Source organism: Botryllus schlosseri, chromosome 4 (genome assembly GCF_051294905.1).
Source record: "Botryllus schlosseri isolate E-star chromosome 4, Bs_hap1, whole genome shotgun sequence".
Lineage (NCBI taxonomy): Eukaryota > Metazoa > Chordata > Ascidiacea > Stolidobranchia > Styelidae > Botryllus > Botryllus schlosseri.
Genome location: NC_137239.1, coordinates 23,252,987 through 23,277,583, shown reverse-complemented (window position 1 = coordinate 23,277,583; position 24,597 = coordinate 23,252,987). Strand labels below are relative to the sequence as shown.

Sequence of the window (24,597 nt, the reverse complement as noted above, 5' to 3'; positions counted from 1 at the left end):
GATTCATATTGATGCATACCAGGAGGTATCCAATTTTCGACAGCCTAAGCATTCGTCCGCATCATGGGATGAAAATGATAGTATTGATAAGGAAATGCGATACTGATCCTCTGTTTACTCGAACATCACGTTTTAGAATATATCATGGTATGGCGCACTCTCCCATATTGCAAGGCCCGTAGTTTAGTCGAAGAGCAATACGGAGAAGTTGTATCGGATGCGGGGTAAACGCGATTAGTAAACGTTGATAAAAATATTGTGGATCGTAAAAATGCCATATTGTGTAGCTTTATTTCCGGAAATTAAAAGCGCTTGCTTTTATACTTCAACATGTATGTTATCCAGATCCAAACGAACTGATATTAATTAGAACTCAAAGTAAATGATGCTGGGAATTGAAAGTGAAATATAAATACTACTTCTAAAAGCGGAAAATGTATTTCATGTCTTTAGTTCAGAAAGTTTCAAAGGTGGTATGCTAAAACAGCTCTAAAACTAAAAAAATTCGGAGTCAACTTTTCCAGATTAGGACACGCCATACGATTACGATATGATAAGTAGGGCTGGGCAAATTCGAGTACCTGGGTGATTCATCGATTCTGAATCATGTATTATGCTTCGAGTCGAGTCGAGTAATCGAGTATCACTTATTATGACGTCATAACAGAATTTAAGATGTCCAAGTTCAAATATGCAACTTTTATGCCGCCACAAAGAATATAATGCATGTTACGCATCACATTAAAGATACTTTGGTACTTTTTCGACCATACCGATTTCGTTTCACTTTATGACAATTGTGGGATGATCATGACTTCGGAAATGTGTTATTTCCAGGAAGTTTCGTAGCTCTGTACTATATGTTTCGTATGCTGCGATAGGCCAATTAAGGTTTCAAGGCTACCACAGTGGAAAATAGTACCGAAACTACAATTTACGTTAATAAATTTACTTGCAGTGGCGAGGAGCATATAATTTCAGTACTCGAAAAATCGTCTTTTACTACTCGACTCGAATCATTAGAATTATTACTCGATTCAGATTCGAGTACTCGAATCATTATGCCCAGCCCTAATGATAAGTAAATGCTAGATTGCGAAACATCAGTTTCAAACGTTTCGATGAGTCGTATATTCTGTGATGAAATATTTCATGTGGGCGAAGGGCGTAAAAGCCGTATGAACGAGACCACGCCAACTCGCTACCTAAATTATATGCATCGATACTTTCGTGAAATCATACTGGTTACTCCTTATCCACTGAGCGCGACGAAAATTTTGGGCTCAACTCAACTTTTAGGAAAATGAAATGTTGATACTCCGTGAAAACAGCCCCGAAATTCCTCTAATAGCTATCTTTCTGATTGGAGGAATAAACTATACTTCTACTTGACAAACTGAAAATAGCGAAAAGTAAGTAAGTAGATCGCAAAATATTACGAAGTAGAAGTACTTCGTTACTGACCACCTCTGGTTACACCAGACAGACAGACTTACTTGCCGACTTGTAGCGCGTCCCGTTTTCGTGGTGGGCTTTGTAAGACACCGCTAACGCGGATCACATGGGGAGGAGGAGCTTGGATAGACATCTAACACTTGGGTAGGAATTCTGGAGTGGACCTCGGTCGTACTAAAACTCGCAATCCATTCCGTGTTCCAGCGTTAAATACGCTTAGAAGCAGGGTATTCATTACTGTTAAGAAAAGTGTTTTGTGGTGTTGGTAGCAGTGTTGGGATGACTCGAGTCATGACGTGACTCGAGTCACCTTTTTCGTATGACTTGACTTGACTCGAGTCACTTTGCTTAAATGACTCGACTTGACTTGACTCGGCGTATCAGAAATGTGGATTGACTCGTGACTCGGAGCAAAATTCACGAGTCAATTTCGAGTCATCAAGTAATATGTGTCGATAAAAATCACTGTTTCTTGCATATGTTCGGATTGTTCGCGAAACGCTGGTGTAACCCGTGCAAGAGCGACCAATCATTCACTGATCGTGCATTTTACTAAGCCTCCATTGTCTCACAAATAAATTGACTAGAAACGAAGTGATCGAAGCTTACAGCTTACGTTGTCGTAAACTAGTAGTAAAGTAATTTAATAGCAAAATGTCTATTTCTGTTCTCTGTTCTTACCTTAACCAAACCTCTTGTTTTATTGAAATGGTAATAGGATATAGTTTATATACTCCTTAACCATTGGCGCAGATTCGAATTGCGTCATATCAATATGTATAAATGAGTAATGTATTGCATCTTATCAATTCGTTTCTTTATTCTCTATTTTGGCTGATAACTAGAAACTGAGGCTATGCAATTTCTTACGTAGTTTTATATTTAACTCTGTATATTTAACTCTATATTCGTTCATCGGTTCAGAATCAATGACCACTCAATCTGTAATTCAGACAGCTAGCAAAATGCAATGACGTAATCATGCTTCATACTTCGAAAAGGCAACTTGACTTGAATTGTGACTTGACTCGTGACTTGACTTGGCTCGACTTGACTCGAGTCACCTCCAAAAATCGATTGACTTGACTTGACTCGAGTCAAAATGTGCAATGACTCGAAATGACTCGTGACTCGAAGGTAGTGACTTGATCCCAACACTGGTTGGTAGAGGGTAACGCTGGCAACTAGAAACGGCAGCCTTGCACCGTCGCTGACAAGGTCGCCTAGATGAAGTCGTGGAGTTCTGTGCGGCGGTAAAAAGGAAGACTGTTGTCAGTGTTCGTAACTTCTAGTGGGGAACTCTAGAAAGTTGCGATGGCATTCAATAAGCGTGAGAATTGATAGATGCTAGGGCTTGATACAACGATTCGGTGGGCAAAACCTCAAGCATAAAGGCCGCTTTCGACATCTGAATCTATTCGTGGGCCGCAGTATTGAGAAATTGGCATTATGGGCCAGAACGCAATCTTTCATTTGATTGCAGTGACCAAACACCTCGAGATAAGATATATGTAGGCTATGCAGCCGACTTTTGACTTTCTGGGATGTTTAACAAGCCAAACCTTTCAAAAAGCGTGGGCCCGATGTCGGGTTATTGTGCCATCAAATATGAAAAATACTATTGTAAGGCTACTAGGTCTCCTCATCAATATCATGGAAAAATATAAAAAGAAAAGCTTAATCGAGCCGCTGCAGGGATTTGATTTGTACTACGTATTTTATCAATATTTTTAGAACATTTCTTTAGGCTTTCGGGTGCCGCAAATATGTTTCGGACCGTAGTTCACCCTCTTCCGTGTGGTGTAGGGCTGTAGGGAGATAAACCGGGGCCTAGGCGTACCGTATTAGTCCACGAATTGGTGGTGATCTTCAGAAGCTAGACTATTTCCATTGCCCTAAGGCATATTGTCAATCAAGATACCTGATTCGTCGCTGTTAAGATTTAGCGTTTAAAGCGGTTTCGGGGTGTTTAAAACATTTCACGGAAATGTGTGATTCGAGTGAAGGGGATAGTGAGGCATCTCGTATGACCGAGGTACGTGTGCTTAGAAAATAATGCATATTGTATGTTCTCGAATATCTGGGAGGCCACGCAGTATGATTGATCCTGCAAATTGAGTTCGAATACAACAGGTGTGATCGATGGTAAATTCCAGGAGCGTCATAACCTATGGCTTTATTAGCAGGGTCGAATAAGCGAGAATTAACCAAAACTCTCAAAGATCGGCAATACCTTATGTGTGTCGATTGCGGATTGGTAATGGGTTCCGCCTGTATAGTTTTATCGCTATATTTATGCTTTAGCTTTAAAATGCAGGTATATATGCTAATTCGAACGCTGACGTCCAGAACTATGAGTAAATGAAAATATTTCAACATTCAATCAAGCATCATGCCGAAGAAGGAAAATGCTGTTTGCTTCGCCATAGTCATAGTGACAATTTCAATGTACACTATTCATGAAAATCATAGGACGAAGGTGAGTATGAGATTGCACAAAATATATGAGATATAGCTTTCTGTGTAGCATTACTTGCACATTTCTTATACAAGCGATTGGAAATTCGCATGCATAACGCTTACCTTATAGTGAAGTTGGTACTACTACTTCGCTTGCAATTACGATCATACCTCTTCGTGTGTACCGTCTGTACTTGAAACCCAAATGTGTAAATCACAGATTCATTTATTCATTGCATCGCATTGTGTCTTCTTGTGTATCGCATATTACGTGTCTTGTGTCTTGGGTGGATGGATATATCTAACCAAACAATGATTACTTAATAGCTTTATACGCCTTTATTACCGGTTCCTTTATTTATAGGACTACGTGAAAGACAGTCTACTACTTCCTCAACGAAGTAAAACTATCGTCAACTGAGTAATTGATATTGAGGTTACCTCGTAGGATTTTTTATCGGTCTAGTCACTAAACTTTAGTGCATTTTGGGCCACGAACAAAATTTACAGTATGTTCAGGCTATTTCTAGAATTTACAATATTGTAGTTATGGTTGCATTCAAAACAAACGGAGGGCCTTGTTTTAAACATGCTTGTTTTAAATTCATTTTTGTTTTAAATGCAGCCCTAATTGTAGTTCAGAGAGTACATATAGTCAACATTTGTGGTTCAAATATCGTTCAAGTTGGTAGGGTTAGTCTTACTCTCTATCACATAAATTCAAAGGGTAACGGGGTTTCATACCAGTTCAGAAACAATCCAGCCCATGTTTTACAAAATGTTCTCTGTGATCCACTCTCTCTCTCTAGAGATTATCGACATCTGACGTTATATCTCTACAACCGAGGTATCGGGAGCGGGCAGCAAGAATTCGGGAACAGTGTCGACTACATGGTTCGGAATATAACGAAGACTGGATATCCCTTCGGCGATATGCCAATCTAGCCATCGACGACAGACCACGGCTGTACATATCAGATAAATATAAGGTGTTAAATTGGGTAGCTTCTACTACAGATATGCTGAGTGAGCTTTGGTTATGGGACACCTATCCCTTAGCCATCATTATTATGTAATCTATTCACTGATTACTCAAAAACGATGACACACACCGTTATCATAAGAGCATGACTATATTCATCAGTTATATCTGTTCACACCGATAGCAAAATGATACAACTGCGATTCTACGAACAATTTCACAATCGCGTGCGCTGTAAACAAGGAGGTACTTGCAAAAACCCTCGGTCAGGGGGGGTTATAATTATGAAGAAGTATTACGACTCTAGTACTGGTATCCAAATCGAACACTAAAATTGATGATTCGAGTCGAGTTGTGAGAGTTAATCTTTTCGAGTACCGAATTTATGCGCACAGTATCACTGAGACATATTATATCAATGAAAATCATCGTCTCGAGATCTTCTTTTCCCCCCGCAGGCATTGAAATCTCGATCATAACATACAAAATATGTATCGCAAGGCTGTGCTATGTGTATATTCATCGAAGCGACATTTTTGTGTGAGTCAAAGTGCACAAGTACGGCACACGCGCGTCAACGAAGAACAAATACCATATGATCGGGACGGAATACAAGAAAACGCATTGCTCTATCAAGTATGGCGGACCCCAATTGCGGAACAGCATCTCGCCGGCTGGCGGCTATCCGACAGTCGTCGAGCATGTCCGCATTCGAGTCAAAATACAAGCAATTTCTTCTAAATGAATACTAGTCAGCCTTCAGGATTACCGGACCACGACCTGACATCGATCTCGCCTTCCGCCACATGTCACATCATTTTGTCTCTTGCCTTTTATATCCTCTGCATTACTTTTCGTTCAGTAGGCCAAGGTGGGTGTCTGATCTCAAAGACTACTCCAATAAGTCGTTTCGACACTTTCCTATCTTTTCATTGTATCGCAGTTTTGTGGTGTTTTGAAATGATGAAAATATTAATAAACTGATACTGATACTGTATACGAAGCAAACTGTAAAGTTGTCAGAGAGCGCTATACCATTTGCAAACTTTGAAATTATTCCCAATTATTCCAAATTCGACTGAAACACCGTAAATCAGCACCGAAGTAACGCTTTTACGGGTATTTCGGGAGCTGAGCCGGAAAATTGACCTTTTTTTAGTCGATCTGGAAAGTTGACCTTTTATGTGGTCAAAATGCAACTTCTGCAACTTTTTTCAAAAATAAATGCAACTTTCCACGGATTTAACTGCAACAAAAAAACTTGCCCTAGTAATTACCTGATTGAATTTTTTTACTTTGGAGTCGTCGAAACCCCTAACGCAGTGCTTCCCAATCGGTGGGTCGCGAAGAATTTTCTAAATATTATGGTTTTGAGTTTAATTTGCCAAATATGCGACGCACATTATATTCTCACGATTAGACGGGAAATACCTGCTATCCTCCACTAAATTAGATTGTTTTGGGCCGATAAGTTAGGGTTGCCATATTTCGAGATCCGGGGTCACCCATGGTACTCGAATCTGCCCAGCCCTGTTTATGATACCTGTGGTTATCGTTTGACGTCACACCCTGGCAGTGTTGGGATCAAGTCACTACCTTCGAGTCACGAGTCATTTCGAGTCATTGCACATTTTGACTCGAGTCAAGTCAAGTCAATCGATTTTCGAAGGTGACTCGAGTCAAGTCAAGTCAGTCGATTTTTGGAGGTGACTCGAGTCAAGTCGAGTCAAGTCAAGTCAAGTCACGAGTCAAGTCACAATTCAAGTCAAATTGCCTTTTCGAGGTATGAGGCGTGATTACGTCATTGTATTTTGCTAGCTGTCTGAAATACAGATTGAGTGGTCATTGATTTTGAACCGATGAACGAATATAGAGTTAAATATACACCCAAGCAAGGCGCTGTATCGCTCAGATACAAGTAGAACTAATAAACAACGTAAGTAATTGCACAGCCTCAGTTTATAGTTACCAGCCAAAATAGAGAAACGAGTTGATAAGATGCAATACATTACCCTTTTGCATATTGATATGATACAATACGATCCTGTGCCAATCGTTGAGGACTATGTATTTCGAATTCAATTTCTACAAAACAAGAGGTTTGGTCAAGTTAAGAACGCAGAACAGAAATATACATTTCGCTATTAAATTACCTTACTATACTATAGTTTACAACAGCGTAGGCTGTAAGCTTCGATCACTTCGTTTGCGATCAATATATTTGTGAGAGAACAATGGAGGCTCAGTAAAACGCACGCTCATTGAATGATTGGTAGCTCTCACGGGTTACACCAGCGTTGCGCGAACAATCCGAACATATGCAAGATATACAGTGATTTTTATCGACACTGATTACTTGATGACTTGAAATTGACTCGTGAATTTTGCTCAGAGTCACGAGTCAATCCACATTTCTGATACGCCGAGTCAAGTCAAGTCAAGTCATTTTAGCAAAGTGACTCGAGTCAAGTCAAGTCATACGAAAAAGTGACTCGAGTCTGACTCGAGTCAAGTCATGACTCGAGTCATCCCAACACTGCACCCTGGTAGTATTTTCGTGAGCGTTGTGCCTACGCCCCGCTTGCGGTGTTGAAATGTAGCCGGGAAAGAATGAGCATCAATCTTTGACAGGTCATGGTGTGCAATGTTCCGAAATGTGGATCCACACAATGGCGCAAGCTTCTAACATACTTGGAGAATGATTCGCGGAAATTGACAGTAACGGAATACCGGAAGAAATTTCGTGATAGGTACAGTTTTTATTATTATTACTAATGGTGCATTCGGAGTGGCGCCTGTACTGCACTTCTTTTGTAAAAGTAATTGTCCTTAATTTAGTACACCGCCCATACATTCTAGTCCGTGACGCACCTGGCCTTACAGGCGAAAAGCGTCACTCTCCTTTTCATCAATAATAATAGCCTACTAATAATAATAATAATAACTGCGTTTCGTCCACGCGCCCCTGACTATAAAATGGCTTGTGAGCTATGGATCGGCGACACTAATGATATGAGAATGGTTTCAACCTATATATATGCTTGCTGCATGGCTAGGCGAGATATATCCAAAAGGTAGGCCTACTGTTGAATTTGACACTTTGGCAAATAGCCTATAACGGGACCTTGGACTGACTGAGAATGTTGAAGCAGACTCCTGTGGCATGCGGAAAACGGACTCGATGCAGCAGAACGCAAAGTAAACGAGTATTACAGGATAATGACCGTTAGAGAACCACTTGAAAGGCTGGTGTCTGCGTATAAGGACAAACTAGTAAAGGTGAAGCAGCCTGTGTTCGTTGCTATGACAAAGAGGATACGCAGTAAAAACGGTAATTTTGGTTTCTGACCGCCCGCGCGCGTGACGCGCTGGGTGTCGTCTCGATGTTCGTCTCGATGTTCCGTAATCCTCCCAAACAGAGCTCGGCAACTAGAAAACTTTTAGCTTTTCAAAATTAGATTAGAATTGGAATTACTGAATTCGCAAAAAATTTGAAACTGAATAAAATCCCGAATTAAAAAAGTAATGCAACAAAAATCGTGTTCAGTTCCTATCAAATCAGAGTCCCCTCGTATAAGCACGAGAATGGCAAATGCCTGTACACCAAGCTTGGGTCGTTTCGCACTATACAGTAGGGGACTTCAAAAATGATAAAATTGTTAGGTTACCTAATTTAAGCCCACACAACAAATTTGGTTCAATTCCAACCAGCAGCCGCATTGCTACAGGAGAAGAAAGTTTCTATTTATTATATAAAAATAAATAACAAAAAAATTGAAAATTTTCTGTTCACCTCATGAAAGTGTTGGGTTGTCTATAGAAACGATGTTCACCAAATTTGGTTCAATTCCAACCAGTGGAAGCAGAGTTATTGCCGTAAAAAAATTTGGATTATGAATAAAATAGTATTTTCGGTGAACAATTTTTATTATAGTGGTGCCCACCGTAAATACTATTTTATTCAAATCCAAATTTTTCGACAGCAATAACTCCGCTTCCACTGGTTGGAATTGAACCAAATTTGGTGAGCATCGTTTCTATAGACAACCCAACACTTTCATGAGGTGGACAGAAAATTTTCAATTTTTTTGTTATTTATTTTTTTTATTGGAAGAGCTTTTTTGAGGTACAGAACTTCAATATACAATTGAATAGTGTATTCATATTGAAATAAACCCGAATATTTTCGGCTGACACTCGTCAGGGGTAATCGTCAGCAACTAGTAGAGAACCAGAAAGAACATTGTATATCATACGTATATACGATTGCTGATATACACTGTTCTTTCCAATTCTCTACTAGTTGCTGACGATTACCCCTGACGAGTGTCAGCCGAAAATATTCGGATCTATTTCAATATGAATATACTATTCAATTATTTCTTATAATAAATATAGAAACTTTCTTCTCCTGTAGCAATGCGGCTACTGGTTGGAATTGAACCAAATCTGGTGTGTAGTGTAGGCTTAAATTAGGTAACTTAACAATTTTATCAAGTAGCCAGTCCGATTTGAGACAAAAATTCATTTTTGAAGATCCCTACTATACAGTTCTCCTGCAATATTTTCACAGAAATCAGAAATTGGAATAGAATTAAAATCAGAGCTTAAAAAACATTCCTCAAATTATATTATAATTAGATTACCAGTAATTCGCTCATTTAGTCTAATTAGAAAGTTAGAATCATCTATAGTTTTCCAAGTCTTCCACCAAAACCCATGTCAATTTCCAGGCAACTAAGACAACTGTGACAGACAAGCGAGCCGTGTAAATGATATAAATTTATGACGCAAAAACGTAGCGAAATAACGGTGAAAACAACTGATAGACTATACAGGAGTTTTAGATATTCCCGGCCAATACCGTATATGGGTAGAACGTCACGTAATCGCCAGCGTCGAGATCCATTACCTTGAGAAACACGTAATGGCTAAACGGAGCTAAATATGGAGGTAGTTTCTACTGCATATCCAGCAAATGCGTTTCAGTTGAAAATTGATGAAACAGTTGAAGTAGTACGCATATAAACATTCCTGAATATAGAAGAGTAGAAGCAAATATGGCCTACCATATTTTCAGAATCTAAATAGAGGACATTTTTACCGGCAAGTAAAACGAAAATAGAATTTGAGAATACATTTGAGTTTGATGGTGTTTTACACTTCCTTGGTATAATTGAATAGTATATTCAGAATGAAATCAACTCGAATATTTTCGGCTGACACTCGCCAGGGGTATTCATCAAAAACTATAGTAGAGAATTGGAAAGAACATTGTATATCAACAATCGTATATAGGCCTACGTATGATATAGCCTACAATGTTCTTTCTGATTCTCTACTAGTTGCTGACGATTAACCCTGACGAGTATCAGTCGAAAATGCTCGGGTTCATTTCAATACAATATAAATATACGATTCAATTGTATATTGAAGTTCTGTGCACTTGAAGCACTTCCTTGGCAGTTACAGGCAACATAGTTACAAAAATAAAGCAAATCTATTAATTAAAGTTATTAAAACATGCACACAAACAAACAACAAATCAAATTTATGTTATAGATTAAGCCAACGATTACTTTGCGGTTCCCGTCAAATTTGACCGGTAAGAAAGGTAAGAAAATTACTTTACCGAAATATCATTGAAATTATATAACCCTCAAGATTCTTGAAACTTATCCAACTACTAGGCAGTACCGTAACAGCACTTCGTCAGCCTCCCCAAATCGTTCGTCTTGGGCTCCCTTAAGGTGATAAACCAAACGTATGGGAGGTGGGGGGGGGGCGAAGCTCCCCAGACCCCCCACCACGTTAGTCGTGTTTGCCGCGACTTATAACCGACATTTATTGTACTGCGCCTAAACGTGCGAAGCGCGAAAATTTTCAACATTTCATGATTGAACCGGTCCATATGATCGGGAATTGCATATATGTTGCTATCAATTTTTTGTCCTCCCTGCTCACGTAATCAAATTTCCCGGTCGAGCTCAATGAGGTGTCTTCGAAACTGTAAGGCCCGTAAATAATAATAAAACATATTCGGGCTGTATAATAACTTCATTACATGATGTTCTTTCGTGACCTCCTGTCTGCTATGTCAAAAGATATTGAAATAACCTAAACGTACTAAACTAAAAGACCCAGATATTTGGTAACATTAAATCGCGCCAAGCGCGGAATTATTTTTAAAGTTGCAAAAATTTTCCAAAAACTTTATAATTTATGCTAATTTACGAAATAATTTTGGGCCTCTTTCGAGTTCTCTCCTAAAAGTTTTGTAAGTATGAGCAACTAAATCGAATTGCGAAAAAAGAGGACATTCGGGCGTCCTCGGAGAACCATTCACTATTCCTTAGAAAAGAGGACATATGGTATGCCTAGCTTTATTAACACTCCTATAGGACATACGGTACAGTAATGGTCGATTCACCAGCAGAATTAACTGAAAATTTTGCGTTTCGGTAAAGGTAACAACACGGACGGCGAGTTGACATTCAGCGAATTCGTGGATTCGATTCTCGCAGCACCGGACCTGAATCGCGTCAACAAACACTGGAAACCCTTCACTGCTAACTGCGACCCGTGTCTATTCGACTACGATATCATCGCCAAATTGGAAACGATCGACGAAGACTTTCCGTACATCGCTGCGAAGCTGAATATTAAAGCCCTTGGCGCATTCTCTAGTGAGATGTTGGAAATAACTTCGTTTTAGTATAATTATAGCACAGGGTAGTAAACGCTATATCAACGACGACGACAATACAATAGCGCCGAACAAACGGGCTCTTGAAATAAGGCGGTAGGCCAGTTTTCGACCGCATCTGTGAGTCGCATCAAGTAGAAGTGAAAGTTATTCTAAACCATAACAAGTTAAGTAAACAGAACTCTTAATTGTTGTCGAGTAAGTAGTAAGTACCAACTACCAACATTCTCTGCTTTCAGAAGATTCGGACAGTTTGAAGAAAAAGTGGAAATCTAATTATCGCGACTACTACAAAGCCCTGACGCGCCATCAGCGGTTAAAGATATTTGAGTTGTACAAGTCGCAATATGATTATTTTGGTTATCCTTATCCTGATTACTTGTGAAGCAATACATTTCCTATATATTTTGTGTGACTCCGACCGACACGACAGATATTTGGGATGAATTAGACATCATGGGGATTACTGTTTGAGCACAAGCTTACCGTTAGGTTGTGCACGAGTGTCAGTTTTTTTCTCATCAAAATCATCACAGCCAGCCTTAGCCTGCTGCACTGTCTGCACATGAGTTTGTATCCAACAGTGAGAGAGAGAGAGAGAGAGAGAGAATTTTTTATTCATCATCGTAAAATAACAAAACAGGCAACAAAATAGCATAAACTTCAGAATCACGGACACATACAAAAAAAATGGTTACAGTGTCAGTTTCAAAGCAAATGAGATGTGTACGAATACGATTTACAGTTCATAGGATTGGCCAATATGTTTTACGATTGCAAGATGAAGCTGCAGCGAAGTGATCTGTTGATCATCAAGTCTACTGCAGCTGATCGAAGTAGATTGGCTATAAATTGCATACATCGTACTGCAACAGTGAATTGTAAGATTGACAGGATAAATGTAATAGCTCTTGTTAGGAAAAACGGAGGAAAATAATATAAAGTGTACTGGTCTGAAGCAAACAAGATATGTTGACCGGTACTAGTTCACACTAAAAATACATTTTAGCTTTTGTATGATTCAATAAGGAAGGCACGATACATGGTTTTAAACACATATAAAGTATTGCTCCTAATATGCGAAGGAATGGAGTTCCACATTAGAGGACCTTGATAGGCAATGGTTTTGTGATGGGCCTTAGGTAAATACAGATTCATAACAGAACCTCTTGTAAAATGAGAATGATGTTCACTGATAGGTGTAAAGTAGTTCGAGAAAATGTCAGGTAGGGTGTTATTGTAGAACTTATGCATCAGAATGCCGACTTCAAATCTGTAAATATCATCAATTTTCAGGATTTTTAAATTATAATATAAGGGGTTAACGTGATCTCTACGATTGGCAAGGCATATTAGTTTGATGGCTTTATTTTGCAGGCTCCTAACTCGATCCAAATGTTTCTCCCATGTGGATCCCCAGAGAATGATACCATAAGTTAGATGAGAGTGAAATAGGGTATGATAAATCATTATTCGTGTGGATTGTGGTAAAATAAAACGTGACTTTCGAATGATACCTATGGTTTTAGATAGCTTGTTGCAAATAGAGGTTATATGTTCACCCCATGTCAGATTGTTATCAATAACTATACCTAAATAATGTATGCTTTTCTGTAGAATCAGGCTTTCCCTATTCAGCCATTTATCAAAATTATTATTCGAATTCCTTCCAAAGAGCATACAGTGAGTTTTTGAGGTATTTATGGTTAATCTATTATTATTCATCCAATCCAATATTTTTTGCAGGTTTGAGTTGCAAGAGGACTCTAAGTCAGTTATATTGTTCGACGACAGTATCAGAGATGTGTCATCTGCAAATAATTGGATAGTAAAGCCAGAGGCATTATTTAAGTCATTTATATAGATCAAAAATAAGAAGGGACCTAAAACGGATCCTTGTGGTACACCCATTTCAACTATTGATTTATCAGATGAAAATTCATTACTTTTGACAAATTGGCTTCTATTGTTCAAGTAAGACTCCAATAGTTTATACATCACTCCTCTAAATCCATAGTGATGTAATTTGCCTAGTAGTATAGTTCAGTGTTGGGATGACTCGAGTCACCTTTTTCGTATGACTTGACTTGACTCGAGTCACTTTGCAAAAATGACTTGACTTGACTTGACTCGGCGTTTCAGAAATGCGGATTGACTCGTGACTCGGAGCAAACTATTACGAGTCAATTTCAAGTCATCAAGTAATCGGTGTTGATAACAATCGCTGTATTCTTTACAAATGTTTGGATTGTTCTCGATAGGCTGGTGTGACTGGTGAGAGCGACAAATCACATTCATTCAATGATTTTGCGTTTTACTGAACCTCCATTGTTCTATCACAAACAAATTGACCTCTTACAGCGTACGTTTTCGCATTAGTAAAGTTAAATAACAAGGTATCTATCTCTGTTCTACAGACTGGTCAGTGGTAATTCGTGTTAGGTGATCACTTGTGTGATCTAAATCAAATTTAAATACACTTTACAAGTTTATATTAATGGTCAAGCATCGGCGCAGCCTAACTTGTATCCCGTGGATATGTGGTTGGGTAATGTATCATATCAATTCGTTTTTGGGAGCGATAATTATATGTCTAGCTTGATAAGGTGGCGATAAGTCGAAATAATTTAGGAACCACTGGATTAATTCGAAGAGTTACCCGCTGCTCCCGCCATTTATCCTCGCTTGGTTGAATTTCTTCACTTTTACATTCATAGCACTGGGCAGGATTTCCGGTCCTTACCAAGTAAATACAACTCTTCCCGGTACTCATGCACGCCAGGGTCTCCGAGTTCAGTTGCGTTGACGTCGGCTACCGGGCTCTGAAGCGCCAATGTGCGCGTTGTGGTTCGGGAATATTAACTAGGCCACATATTCCGAGAGGCGGAGACTAACAAAGCCTCCCGATCGAAAACTGCCTCAGCGTGTTATTTAGGGTTGACTGACACATGTTCATGTTAATGTTCAACTGCTGCACAATGCACAGCACATGCACATATGAGACCCTAGCCTTCTCCACTTCGGCCTTCAGAGCTCTTATTTGAATATCTGCAACTGCCACCAAGGGCGACTCATTTGGTCCTTACGCCCGCTGGTCCCTGTCGCCCGCTGGTGACGCATGATCTAGAGATAAACCGCTATCAGACTGTTTATTTCAAAATAATTATTTTTTAGCCTAGTTAAACTAAATCATTGTCGATACTTCCTGATTCTGATAACTGTCGCAGGAAACCTTCCATTCCTATTTATTGCATTCATTTGTTCTGTTTACGGGGACTCGAAGACGCTGCAAATAAACTCGCCAATGTTTACAAGTTCTGAGATATGCCGTGGTAGTATATCTAAATTGTTAGTGATCCCGAGTAACCAGACTATATTCCGTTGCCTCAGGCTTATGGTTCTCGGTCAAAATCAATCGGCTGCATGCTATGAAGCCACAACGAGGTTAGCATTTCTTTACCTGGTAAATTACAATCTAATCATTTAGTATGCTTACGAAAGCACTTTTAATGGGCGTGAAATGTGGTCGTCTTCAAGAGAAACATTGCTACAAGCCAGTCTGAGATAGCAAGTATTTGCAGGGGGATTATGCAACGATATGGTTGTCAGACTTGTTTCCAAAACACGGCGTTTTGTAACGTAGAGTTTGAATCGAGTTTAGGCAGTAGTTTCAGTCGTAAATTGATTGTCACAAACACTCAGAATAATCGATCGTAAGTGATATTTGTCTGAATCTTGAGGATTTGTATGATGGAGAATGGGCATTGTACAGACATACGTTCGCCAGCATAGAGCATTGGTGTTACTTGTGAACTAGGGATATTGTAAGAATTCTGAGTGAGAGGCTGCAGCAGAGTTGACCTAATAATCTCTGCTACAATGCTTATACTGAAAATTTAAGTTTTTCTTGAACTGTTCAGCTGCAATAAGACAAAACTATGTGTGTAACTGTGTATGTAACGTACCTCGTTAACAGCCCACAGTTTAAATCCTCTAGATGTGACGTACAATTCACATTACTGAGGGTATGACGGAAAGTAACTCACCTTGCACGCAGAATGGAGATCTCATACAGACATGCCGGCCCTCTATTAATATTTGTCACGGCGCTAATTGTGCTGCAACGAAACTGGGCACGGACATACGAAACAGTAAGTCATTACTATTTGATTGGTTATATCAACACATATTACTCTAAGAACGTGCCTTATGCGGGCAATCCGGTCATCATTAGAGCCTTAACCCAACTGCAGGTTCAAATTACCAAGATAGGATTTATCCTGCAGTGCGTTCTTGTGATTACTAGTAATTTTCCAATCCGATCTACATCTATATGTCAACCTTTAACTGCAATAAATACGGTGTCCTACGTACCCTTTGAAGCATATAGGATAGTCATAGATGTTATCCATATAGTGGCGAGGCACAAATAATGATCAATATTGACATCATGATGGCAAAGGAATGATTCGATTAGGTAGCAATGTCTATTCAGGCTTACAAATGAATCAGACATTCGCACAATGTTTTGGTCAACCCAGTTATGCAAATAGAATGTCTATTGTAAGGCATAGGCACAACAAACACTATCACCAGAACGAGATATCTTCAACATGTCGAACTACACAGATAACGCCGATATAAACACGAGATATTGGGCTGAAACATCCTGAATGTTACGATAATTATTCATTCAAAGCTCCATTCGTATAAAATACTACAAACCCATTATGAATCAAATATATTTGAACACTGGATGCTTTTCCATAAGGTCCTGTACTAAATCGTCCAGCTTACTACCCACAATGCAACTGCTTCTAGTAATCACGCAAATATCGCGAGTAGCGCACTCCAGTGTTTATATAGTTCAGTGATCGTAACGAAGTGAAAACAAATGACGTCATAATACATTAGTGTAAAATTTAGAACGGGCATTCGAGCTTTTCGCAGTGCTGGTTACGCCAATGCACAAATGAACACACTTATATAGTCGATATTTTTCACTCCTAGTAAATATTTTTTCAACTGCGTTACTAAAAGGTGCTGCAATACCAACACGCGACATCGGCATGCCTGCCATCTTGTACCATTCGACACCTCTCCCAACATGTGTGTGCCGATCATCTCCTGTGTTTGTTTGTTTTATTGACACAATTGGCGTTCATAAACACTTGGGTAATTTGCGCCCGCGCAGTAATTTTCGTAAGGTATTTCCCTTTTTTCTTTTTTTCCTTTTTCTGGTCTTTTGCTGCCATCCCTCTGGAGTTCGGCTCTCTCTTCCTCTGGGCTTTTCAAGGCTCTCGTGTTTAAAAATTATAAAACCAGCGCTAAGTCCATCCTCATGTGGACTATAGGCAGGCCACTTTAAATTGTACTTTTGGGTCTCAAAAGTACAATTTAGTATGAAATAAAATTTCTGTCGAGTATAAAATGAGGATTTTTTTTGTTTACCGTTTTTCGGTGTTTGTCAGTTCACCGGAGTTTATAAGAAACGCATTGGCGGGTTTATCGCTTCCGTTCGGGCTCTGCTGGCTCCCGCAGGTGCTGCCTGGCGGTTGGGTGGGGAGACCGGCAGCGGCGGGGGTGCAGATGCCGCACCGCACTGGGGTTTTTCCTGCGCAGCGCTGTGTGTGTGGCTTTGCTCGCACGGCGGGATTGATTTCCGCTTCATTCCATTCCACGCTCAGCTCATCTGACGCTCGCTCACCCCTGACTATAGGTGATTCGTATAACATTCCGTTATCGAATAAATCAATACCCCAGGTATTTTCCAAGCCTTATTGGGTTACGGACAAATTGGAGACGCAGCCGCTGAAGATAACAGAAGATACTGCATTTCCGAAGTCTCCGAGTGAAAGAGTTGCTTATGTCAGACGAGAATGCTTACTGCGTAAACAGCAATATAATGGGGACGCGATAAGTTTGAGACGATTCGTTGGCGCCTCTACGAGACTTAGACCACGATTCTTCGTATCAAATAAGCACAAGGTGAGTGTATTTAGATGAGCCAATTCTCGCTCTCCTTAGTTCTAAGTCTAGGACAACCATAGGAGCTCGAGTCTGCTGCATGTGCTGTCATAATTGTTCACTGAGTATCAAGTTACTATGAAGGTACAATAGCAGTTTTTACATGGGCTTCACTGTGTTTAATCCAGTTTTATCCAGTGGTATCCAACCTTCCTATGATCGTGGAAGAAGAAACGAAGTTATTTGAGTTTTTCGTTGATAATTCTGGGATTACCCACCGTCAAATCCATAATTCTTAACTTCGCTTCTACCGGTTGGAATTGAGTCAAATTTGTTTTGCATCGTTTTTGTAGACAACGTATCAAGTTCACGGGGTAGTCAGTAAAATTTGAATATATTTTTAAAAAAGTATTATATAATGAATTCAATATTTAAAAACTGTACGGGCTTCGCGATTACCAGTTAGAAGGTATTCAAATTTGGTGCGCATCGCATTTCAGCCAACCTGACGATTTCATCGCCTAGCAAGCTAGATTCGGAGCATTTTTCTGAGCAGCCCTGCTGTACAAGCATTTACCGTTGTCATGTTTATTCGAATGAACCGTGTCGTTATACCAATGGTTCTCAAACATTTTTGTATTCGCGGATCCACTTTGGATCGCGGACCCCCTAAGTTTTAGTTCAAATGTAGGTCGTGCAGCCATCGTATCTAGCTGTATTGTGCAAAATTAAGTGTGGGCTATTGATAAATAGCAACAAAATATGAGATTTCTTGAAGAAGAAAAACATCTACCTATTTATCTAGAGATTGGGAAGATTTTTATTATTTCAAAGCGAATTCTGTAGCTGCAGTTTTTGAAATACACGGTCGTGTCTTGAAAATCCGCACCGTCGATTTGACATGAACGAGTGCCGAAATTCCGTTAATTTCAACAAAGATATGTGGTGGCGAATGTAACAATATCGCGTAACGATTCCGAATTCCGACGACGCATTTGGGTATGATCGCAACAGATATGGCACCTACATAACGTCCAGCCTAGTCATTTCTATCCAGCGGCTCATGTAGAAGTAATTCTGGAATAGCGGTTATATATATCACAGGAGAAAGTTGATTTTTGCTAACAAATTTATTCCAAAACCCCAACAAAACACCCCTAGACAGCAATATGTTTATATCAGTAGGCTATTGGCACAAGCAGTAGAATATTTCATCTCAGGCGGCCATTCTGTTTACGTGAGTCTCCATTTTTTTTATAGTAATTCTAATTCTAATGCAATTAAAAAAATATGTAGCTATAACTCTAATTCTAATCTAATTTGGAAAACCTGAATCTCTAGTTGTCCCACTCTGAGACACAGTATAGCGGGCCATTGTCCATGGATTGAAAAACTCTGGTTTCGTCAAATACTGTCAAAAATAGCAGCCAAGATGAAATATTCGTAATTGCTAACGAAACATCATCATCCATGACTCGGCACTTATGCAAAATGACTTTCCTGCAGATATTGATCTGCAACAATCCAAAGTGTGGATCAACACAGTGGAGAAAACTTTTGGTACAGATGGAATACGGTCGTGGTAAAATCGGAGTCGGAGAATACATGGAACTATGGCCAAAAGTGTAAGCATTCAATTTGATGCTAGCTTATTTGTCATCGATGTCGGCAGCATTGACACCTACCAGTAAACTTGCGGTCAATTTGACTCAATTCCAACTAGTAGAATTTAGTAGAATTGAGTCAAATTTGTTTTGCATCGGTTTTGAAGACGACTTAACAATTTCTTGGGGTTGACAGATAAATTTGATTTTTTTTTCAATTTTTCCTGATAAATAAAAATTTTAATTGGCTGTGCTGCGGCTTATACGTGTTAGAATTGAGCCAAATTTGGTGTGCAGCGTTTTGCGTTATATTAGTGGCACCTTTTTGAACTCGATCTGGTGTACGGCCAATGGCCATTGGCCAATGATCATTGATGCCGAAACGCCATTAATACTAAACAACAACCATAACGTTGTTAGTCGCATCGGTGTTGTATAATACATTGAATTTCACCCACAGAGAGTTCATTGATATAAGGCATGCAAAATGATCGCACCATTTTCATTACCGTTTTGGGTCTGTATAGTCTGCTCAAAGGAAAACCTATTCGTGCTCGAGGATATGCCGATTCAGCGTTATTTATCGATGCCTAATCTCATCAGGAGTCTTTGGAACTTCTACAATATCTCCACCGAACAAGGATTGCGAGAAGCAGAGCGAGCAGTAAATGAATACACCAGAATTGTAACGGTCAGAGAACCGCTGGAAAGGCTCGTGTCTGCCTACAACGATAAGGTCTGGAAAGTTTCGGGAAAAGGGGCATACTTCCAACAGATGTCACGGATTATGCATGTGAAATACGGTACTTACCTTCATCTGACATGTCTCCCCTGTCACAAAGATGCGTATCTATACAAAATTATGTTGTAGGCTCGAGAAGGGAAGTAGGCTCATCAGCAACTCCTTTTGGAAACTGTATCGCAAGTACAAGTGACCTGCAAACTTACCATAACCAAGTAGACTACCTAGCACTGCTAGTAGACATTGATTGTTACCGAATGGTGATCAAATCGAAATGCAATTAACATTTAAAACCTTACATTTCCAGGCAATAAGACCAGGGGATACGCATCGTTTGGGGAGTTTGTCGATTTCATCCTCGACGAGAGTGATCCCACGAACTTGAATCCGCACTTTAAGCCGTACTCATACCTATGCGATCCTTGCTCTTACAACTTCGACATGATCGCCAAATTGGAAACGATTCAGCACGACGTTTCGTACATCACCGACAAGCTTCACTTCCAGAAAAACGATATGTTTGCTAGTAAGTATAATATAAAAACCAGGACGGATTTCGTAACACCCGACCAAGCGCCTCTATCTCTTATATATAGCCTACTTAAGCTTCAGCCTACATTTGTAATCTCTATTACCTACATTCTTGGTGAGTTGGTATCTGCATCCACAAGTAACCTTCCATGGCAGACAGAGGTGCCAATATGCATATACAGCAGTAGGCTATAACATACATTTGGTTGCTGTTCACTGTCCAGCTCAAACGATATCGCGATATATTTTCATTTGATTAGAGACTTCGATACATGGGTCAAATCTAGGCTGTAAGACACCAATGTGCTTACTGTAATTTCATTTTAAACAATCTCGAATGCTTCTTTGAGTGCACGACTGTTGCCCGTCTAATGAGCTAAAAACGAATTTCCATATTGACAGTTGAAGAAGGCCGAAAGGGTCAATATATTAGTTGTTGTTGTTTGTGCTATACATGGTGTTTGTCGACTACAGTGGTCATTTACACCAGGCTGATATTCCTTATTTTTGATTCCGTAATTGCCGAATTGTAGCACGGTCCACTTCTAGGCTTTTGTAAGACACCGCTTACGCGGATCAGATGGCTTGGAGGAGCCAAGATAAACCTCCAACACTTTGGCAGTAATTCTGGAGTCGACTTCGGTCGGACTCGAACCCACAACCCATTGGCGTTGTAGCTCTGGATTATAGTAGTAAGATGTCAAGCGCAAAATTTCGGAACCAATCAACATAAAATTTCCAAATTTGGCATTGGCGCTCAGTCTAAAAATAAACCTATCGTTTCATAATACACGTACAGTGTTCATTGATTGACCGGTTTGATTGGTTAGGAAAAGGAAAACTAGGAGAGAGGTGGTGATGATTATTTCCGACTTCTAATTGATGCGCCTTTACTACCGCGAGCGACTTGGTTTATCTAGGCTCCTCCTCGCCACCTCATCCGCGTAAGCGGTGTCGTACAAAAAGCCTAGAAATGGGCCGTGCTATAAGGCGGCAGTTACGGAAAAAATGAAGAATATCGGCCTGGTTTAAATGACCATAGTGGTTGACAAACACCATGAATAGTGAATACCACAAAACAAACCGCAAACGACTTGACCACATAGGTTTCTTATCTGATTTAGTTCTCGTGCTCATAGAGCTGTATATTTAGAGTATTTCCAATCGGTTCCCGTGGTCCATAACGCCCATCAATCGCCAAATTTGTAGCTGGCCACTCCTTTTAAGTCGATGACGCCTTTTTATGTGATTCTATTTGTATGTACTCCGGCTAATTTTACAGATAAATCTGGTACGTTGAACAATAAATGGAAAACAAAGTATCACGATTACTACAAGCAGTTAACGCAAGAGCAACGGGAAAAGATCTTCCAATACTACAAAGCGGAATATGATTATTTCGGTTATCCGTATCCAAATTACATATGAAGCTGAAACTTATGCAGCAAACGAACCGAACTGACAGCATCAGTTAAAACGTACACGCGAAAGGTTCAACTTATGCAGCTAATAGAATGCAAATGTCGTGATTGTCTCGTATGCCGTTCATGTCATACAATGACGACATTTGCGTCTTCACTCATGTGAAAATGTGTTGCAATTTTGGTTCTGCGTTCGCCACTTCTTTTTTAAACGCTTTCCTTCGTCTGTTGATGAGGACGACTGTGGAGAATGAAGTTACTTAAACAAAGTTGAATTACACCATGATGTGCGACTTTTATTTGGACAATGGACATCCTAGGTAAATTGCGAGTAACAAAACGGCGAGTGTCATGATAGCGGGGCATTCAGAAGAGCGAGCTGTTCGAAATATCGAGCTTATAGTGAGTTACGGCTAGTTTGTGTTAGGTTAAGGCAGCGGTATTGATGTTTGAGAATTTGGCTCGAGAAATCACACGTTATGCGGGCAATCCACAAATCCAATCCTCTCGAGCCGGAAGTATGGAAATGCTGAAATAGCAAGATGGTTAATCCGGATTCAGGCTAATTTCGATATGCGGGTTAAGAATGTAATATTTGTTAAATCGGAGTAAACGTATAGATAGGTACATCTTCGTACGGGGATGTACTCAGGGAGATGTGACGAATATCAAATGTCTTTGACATTATCATTATAATGATTGCAACCCAAGTTACCTCGATTTACAGTTCGCGCGGCACGACCTAGGTCACATCCAAATCATCCCAGAATTACCACTCTCAGACTGCTTTCATTTCAGGCCATAGCCAGAAGATCTGGCGCGTTCGAAATGAATCGCCCACAGGGTAAATATTCTGTTCATTAAATCCGATTCTCGCTAATCACCTGCAAATCGTATGCCCCCTTTGTCTTCCAAAGTCAAATTACACTTGGATTATAGCTCATTCCACATTTCAATAATGCGACTGTACAACTGCAATGCATCCACGACTCATATTAGAAAGGTCATTTGTGTACAACACAATCTGGAGATTTTGCGATGATGAGGACCTGCGAACGTACTGATCTATACTCCCTTTTAATGTATTAGTGAGCTTTTACATGCTTTCAGTTCTTTCAAACTCATCAATTAAGTGGATAGATTAATTCAATCGTAGGAATATATAGCGACGTGAATTCTGGTCCTGTTATTTGTAGTGGATAAGGCAGTATGAGAAAGTGTGTCTAACACTGTAGCTGTATAGCGTGGGTGGGCTACCTCCGGCCACGGGTTACCATATTTTGTAATCCGGAAAGGAGGTCTCTTTTCAAAAATCATAAAAGTTAGTTCACAGAAATTGAAAACAGCTGATTTTGACATATTTACTGGAAATCTTGTTGTGTTGCCTTAAAGAAAGGTAATCACTCTGATTCGACTCTCGAATGACCCGCTCGAAGGCCCGCATTCCCAATCTCGCGTCATTAATGCCGTTTTTCAGTTGGGCTAGCTGAAAATGCTAGAGAGGAGGACGAATTACCAAAAATGAGGACATTTAGGTGTCCTCGGAGGACATTTTCAATTTCCTGAAAAAGGAGGACAAATCCTCCTAAAGGACGACATATGGTAACCATATCCTATACGAACCGCCAGGTGTTTTGCTACATTTGTGCAGTACAGTGGGATACCAAAGCAATCATGTAATGAAATCAGAGTCGCCAAGCTACGTGTTGTGTATGCTGCACTGCATCAACACCACTGAGTTGCAAGATCGAGAACGGACACGGTCGATTCTAGAGTTCTAATCGCTAGCTTAGTACCAGCCATATACGTCAGCAGCTTAGGGATAATGATAAATGTCAATGTTGGCCTGGCGAGAAATTACATCGGATGTCGGAACACGGTGCATAAGAAGCAACAGCAGCAACAGCTTGGCTAAGGATACACTTGAACCCTAATAACTGACCCACTTTTGAATGACGTTTTTTTAGATTTCTATTGTCCTCTTGAATCGTACCAACGAATCCAAGAAGCACCAACCATCTCGTTGAATGCTTTGCACTTCGTATAATCATAATATGAAAATCAAATAATCAAAATTTCTGTTTAGCCTGTCCTAAATGACGAACTAACCAGAGGTGGTCAAAGTAGTCAAGAAAGCTGCTCCAGTGGAAGTAGAAGTAGCGACGAAAAAATCTAATCAAGTACGAGTAGAAGCAATTATTTCATAAGCAACTCAAAACTACTTGAAGTAGAAGTAGAATTGACTGACTTTAAATCTACTCAAGTAAGTAAGTAGTTAGTTGTGAAAACGATCGTAATTCGTTCGCATGAACTGTCAAAAGCAGCAAATTGAGCTATGCGGAAGGCGTAGAGAGCTTGAATCATATTGATGCATCCCAGGAGGTGTCAATTTTGACAGAATATGCATTAAGCAGTGGTCCACATCATGGGATGTAAATGATCGTATTGATATGGAAATGCGATACTAATCGTTTGTTCACTTGAACACCCCGTTTTAGAGAATATCATGGCATGGCGCCCTCCCCCATATTATAAGGCCCCTAGTTCAGTCGAAGAGAATTACGGAGAAGTTGTGTCGGATACGGTGTAAACACTTTGCGCGATTAGTATACGTTAATTAAAAATATGGTAGATCGTAAAAATGTTATGTAGTTAGTGTATAGCTTTATTTTCGGAAAATATAAGGCATTACTACACATGCTTTATACTTCAACATGTATGTTTTCCGG

At 39.8% G+C, this 24,597-nt stretch overlaps 2 protein-coding genes across 3 annotated transcripts; both read left to right on the top strand.

Moving 5' to 3' along the window:
* The first annotated feature begins 3,461 nt into the window (after nt 1–3,461).
* On the top strand, nt 3,462–12,011 carry LOC145437482 (carbohydrate sulfotransferase 10-like). Of its 2 annotated transcripts, none has more exons than XM_080314740.1 (6): nt 3,462–3,934; nt 4,725–4,904; nt 7,529–7,647; nt 8,050–8,228; nt 11,365–11,583; nt 11,846–12,011. In XM_080314740.1, the coding sequence occupies exons 1-6, from the start codon at nt 3,848–3,850 to the stop codon at nt 11,986–11,988; spliced, it is 927 nt and encodes a 308-aa protein (XP_080170866.1). In that variant the 5' UTR covers nt 3,462–3,847; the 3' UTR covers nt 11,989–12,011. The 2 variants fall into 2 exon arrangements, with proteins under 2 accessions (XP_080170866.1, XP_080170865.1); XM_080314739.1 differs by having other exon boundaries at nt 3,467–3,934; nt 11,843–12,011.
* Nucleotides 12,012–15,540: 3,529 nt separating this feature from the next.
* On the top strand, nt 15,541–22,154 carry LOC145437481 (carbohydrate sulfotransferase 9-like). Its single transcript, XM_080314738.1, has 6 exons — nt 15,541–15,754; nt 17,367–17,591; nt 19,077–19,195; nt 19,778–19,977; nt 20,224–20,442; nt 21,730–22,154. Exons 1-6 carry the CDS (start codon nt 15,662–15,664, stop codon nt 21,873–21,875), a joined length of 1,002 nt encoding a protein of 333 aa, XP_080170864.1. The 5' UTR covers nt 15,541–15,661; the 3' UTR covers nt 21,876–22,154.
* The last annotated feature ends 2,443 nt before the right edge of the window (nt 22,155–24,597 follow it).

Bases quoted from the DNA above. Each gene is read 5' to 3' on its own strand.
- LOC145437481 (XM_080314738.1), top strand. From the start codon at position 15,662: ATGGAGATCTCATACAGACATGCCGGCCCTCTATTAATATTTGTCACG. The intron at 15,755-17,366 runs GTAAGTCATTAC...TCAATACCCCAG, and splicing joins GGGCACGGACATACGAAACA to GTATTTTCCAAGCCTTATTG. The intron at 20,443-21,729 runs GTAAGTATAATA...CTAATTTTACAG, and splicing joins GAAAAACGATATGTTTGCTA to ATAAATCTGGTACGTTGAAC.
- LOC145437482 (XM_080314739.1), top strand. From the start codon at position 3,848: ATGCCGAAGAAGGAAAATGCTGTTTGCTTCGCCATAGTCATAGTGACA. The intron at 3,935-4,724 runs GTGAGTATGAGA...CTCTCTCTCTAG, and splicing joins ATGAAAATCATAGGACGAAG to AGATTATCGACATCTGACGT. The intron at 8,229-11,364 runs GTAATTTTGGTT...GTTTCGGTAAAG, and splicing joins GAGGATACGCAGTAAAAACG to GTAACAACACGGACGGCGAG.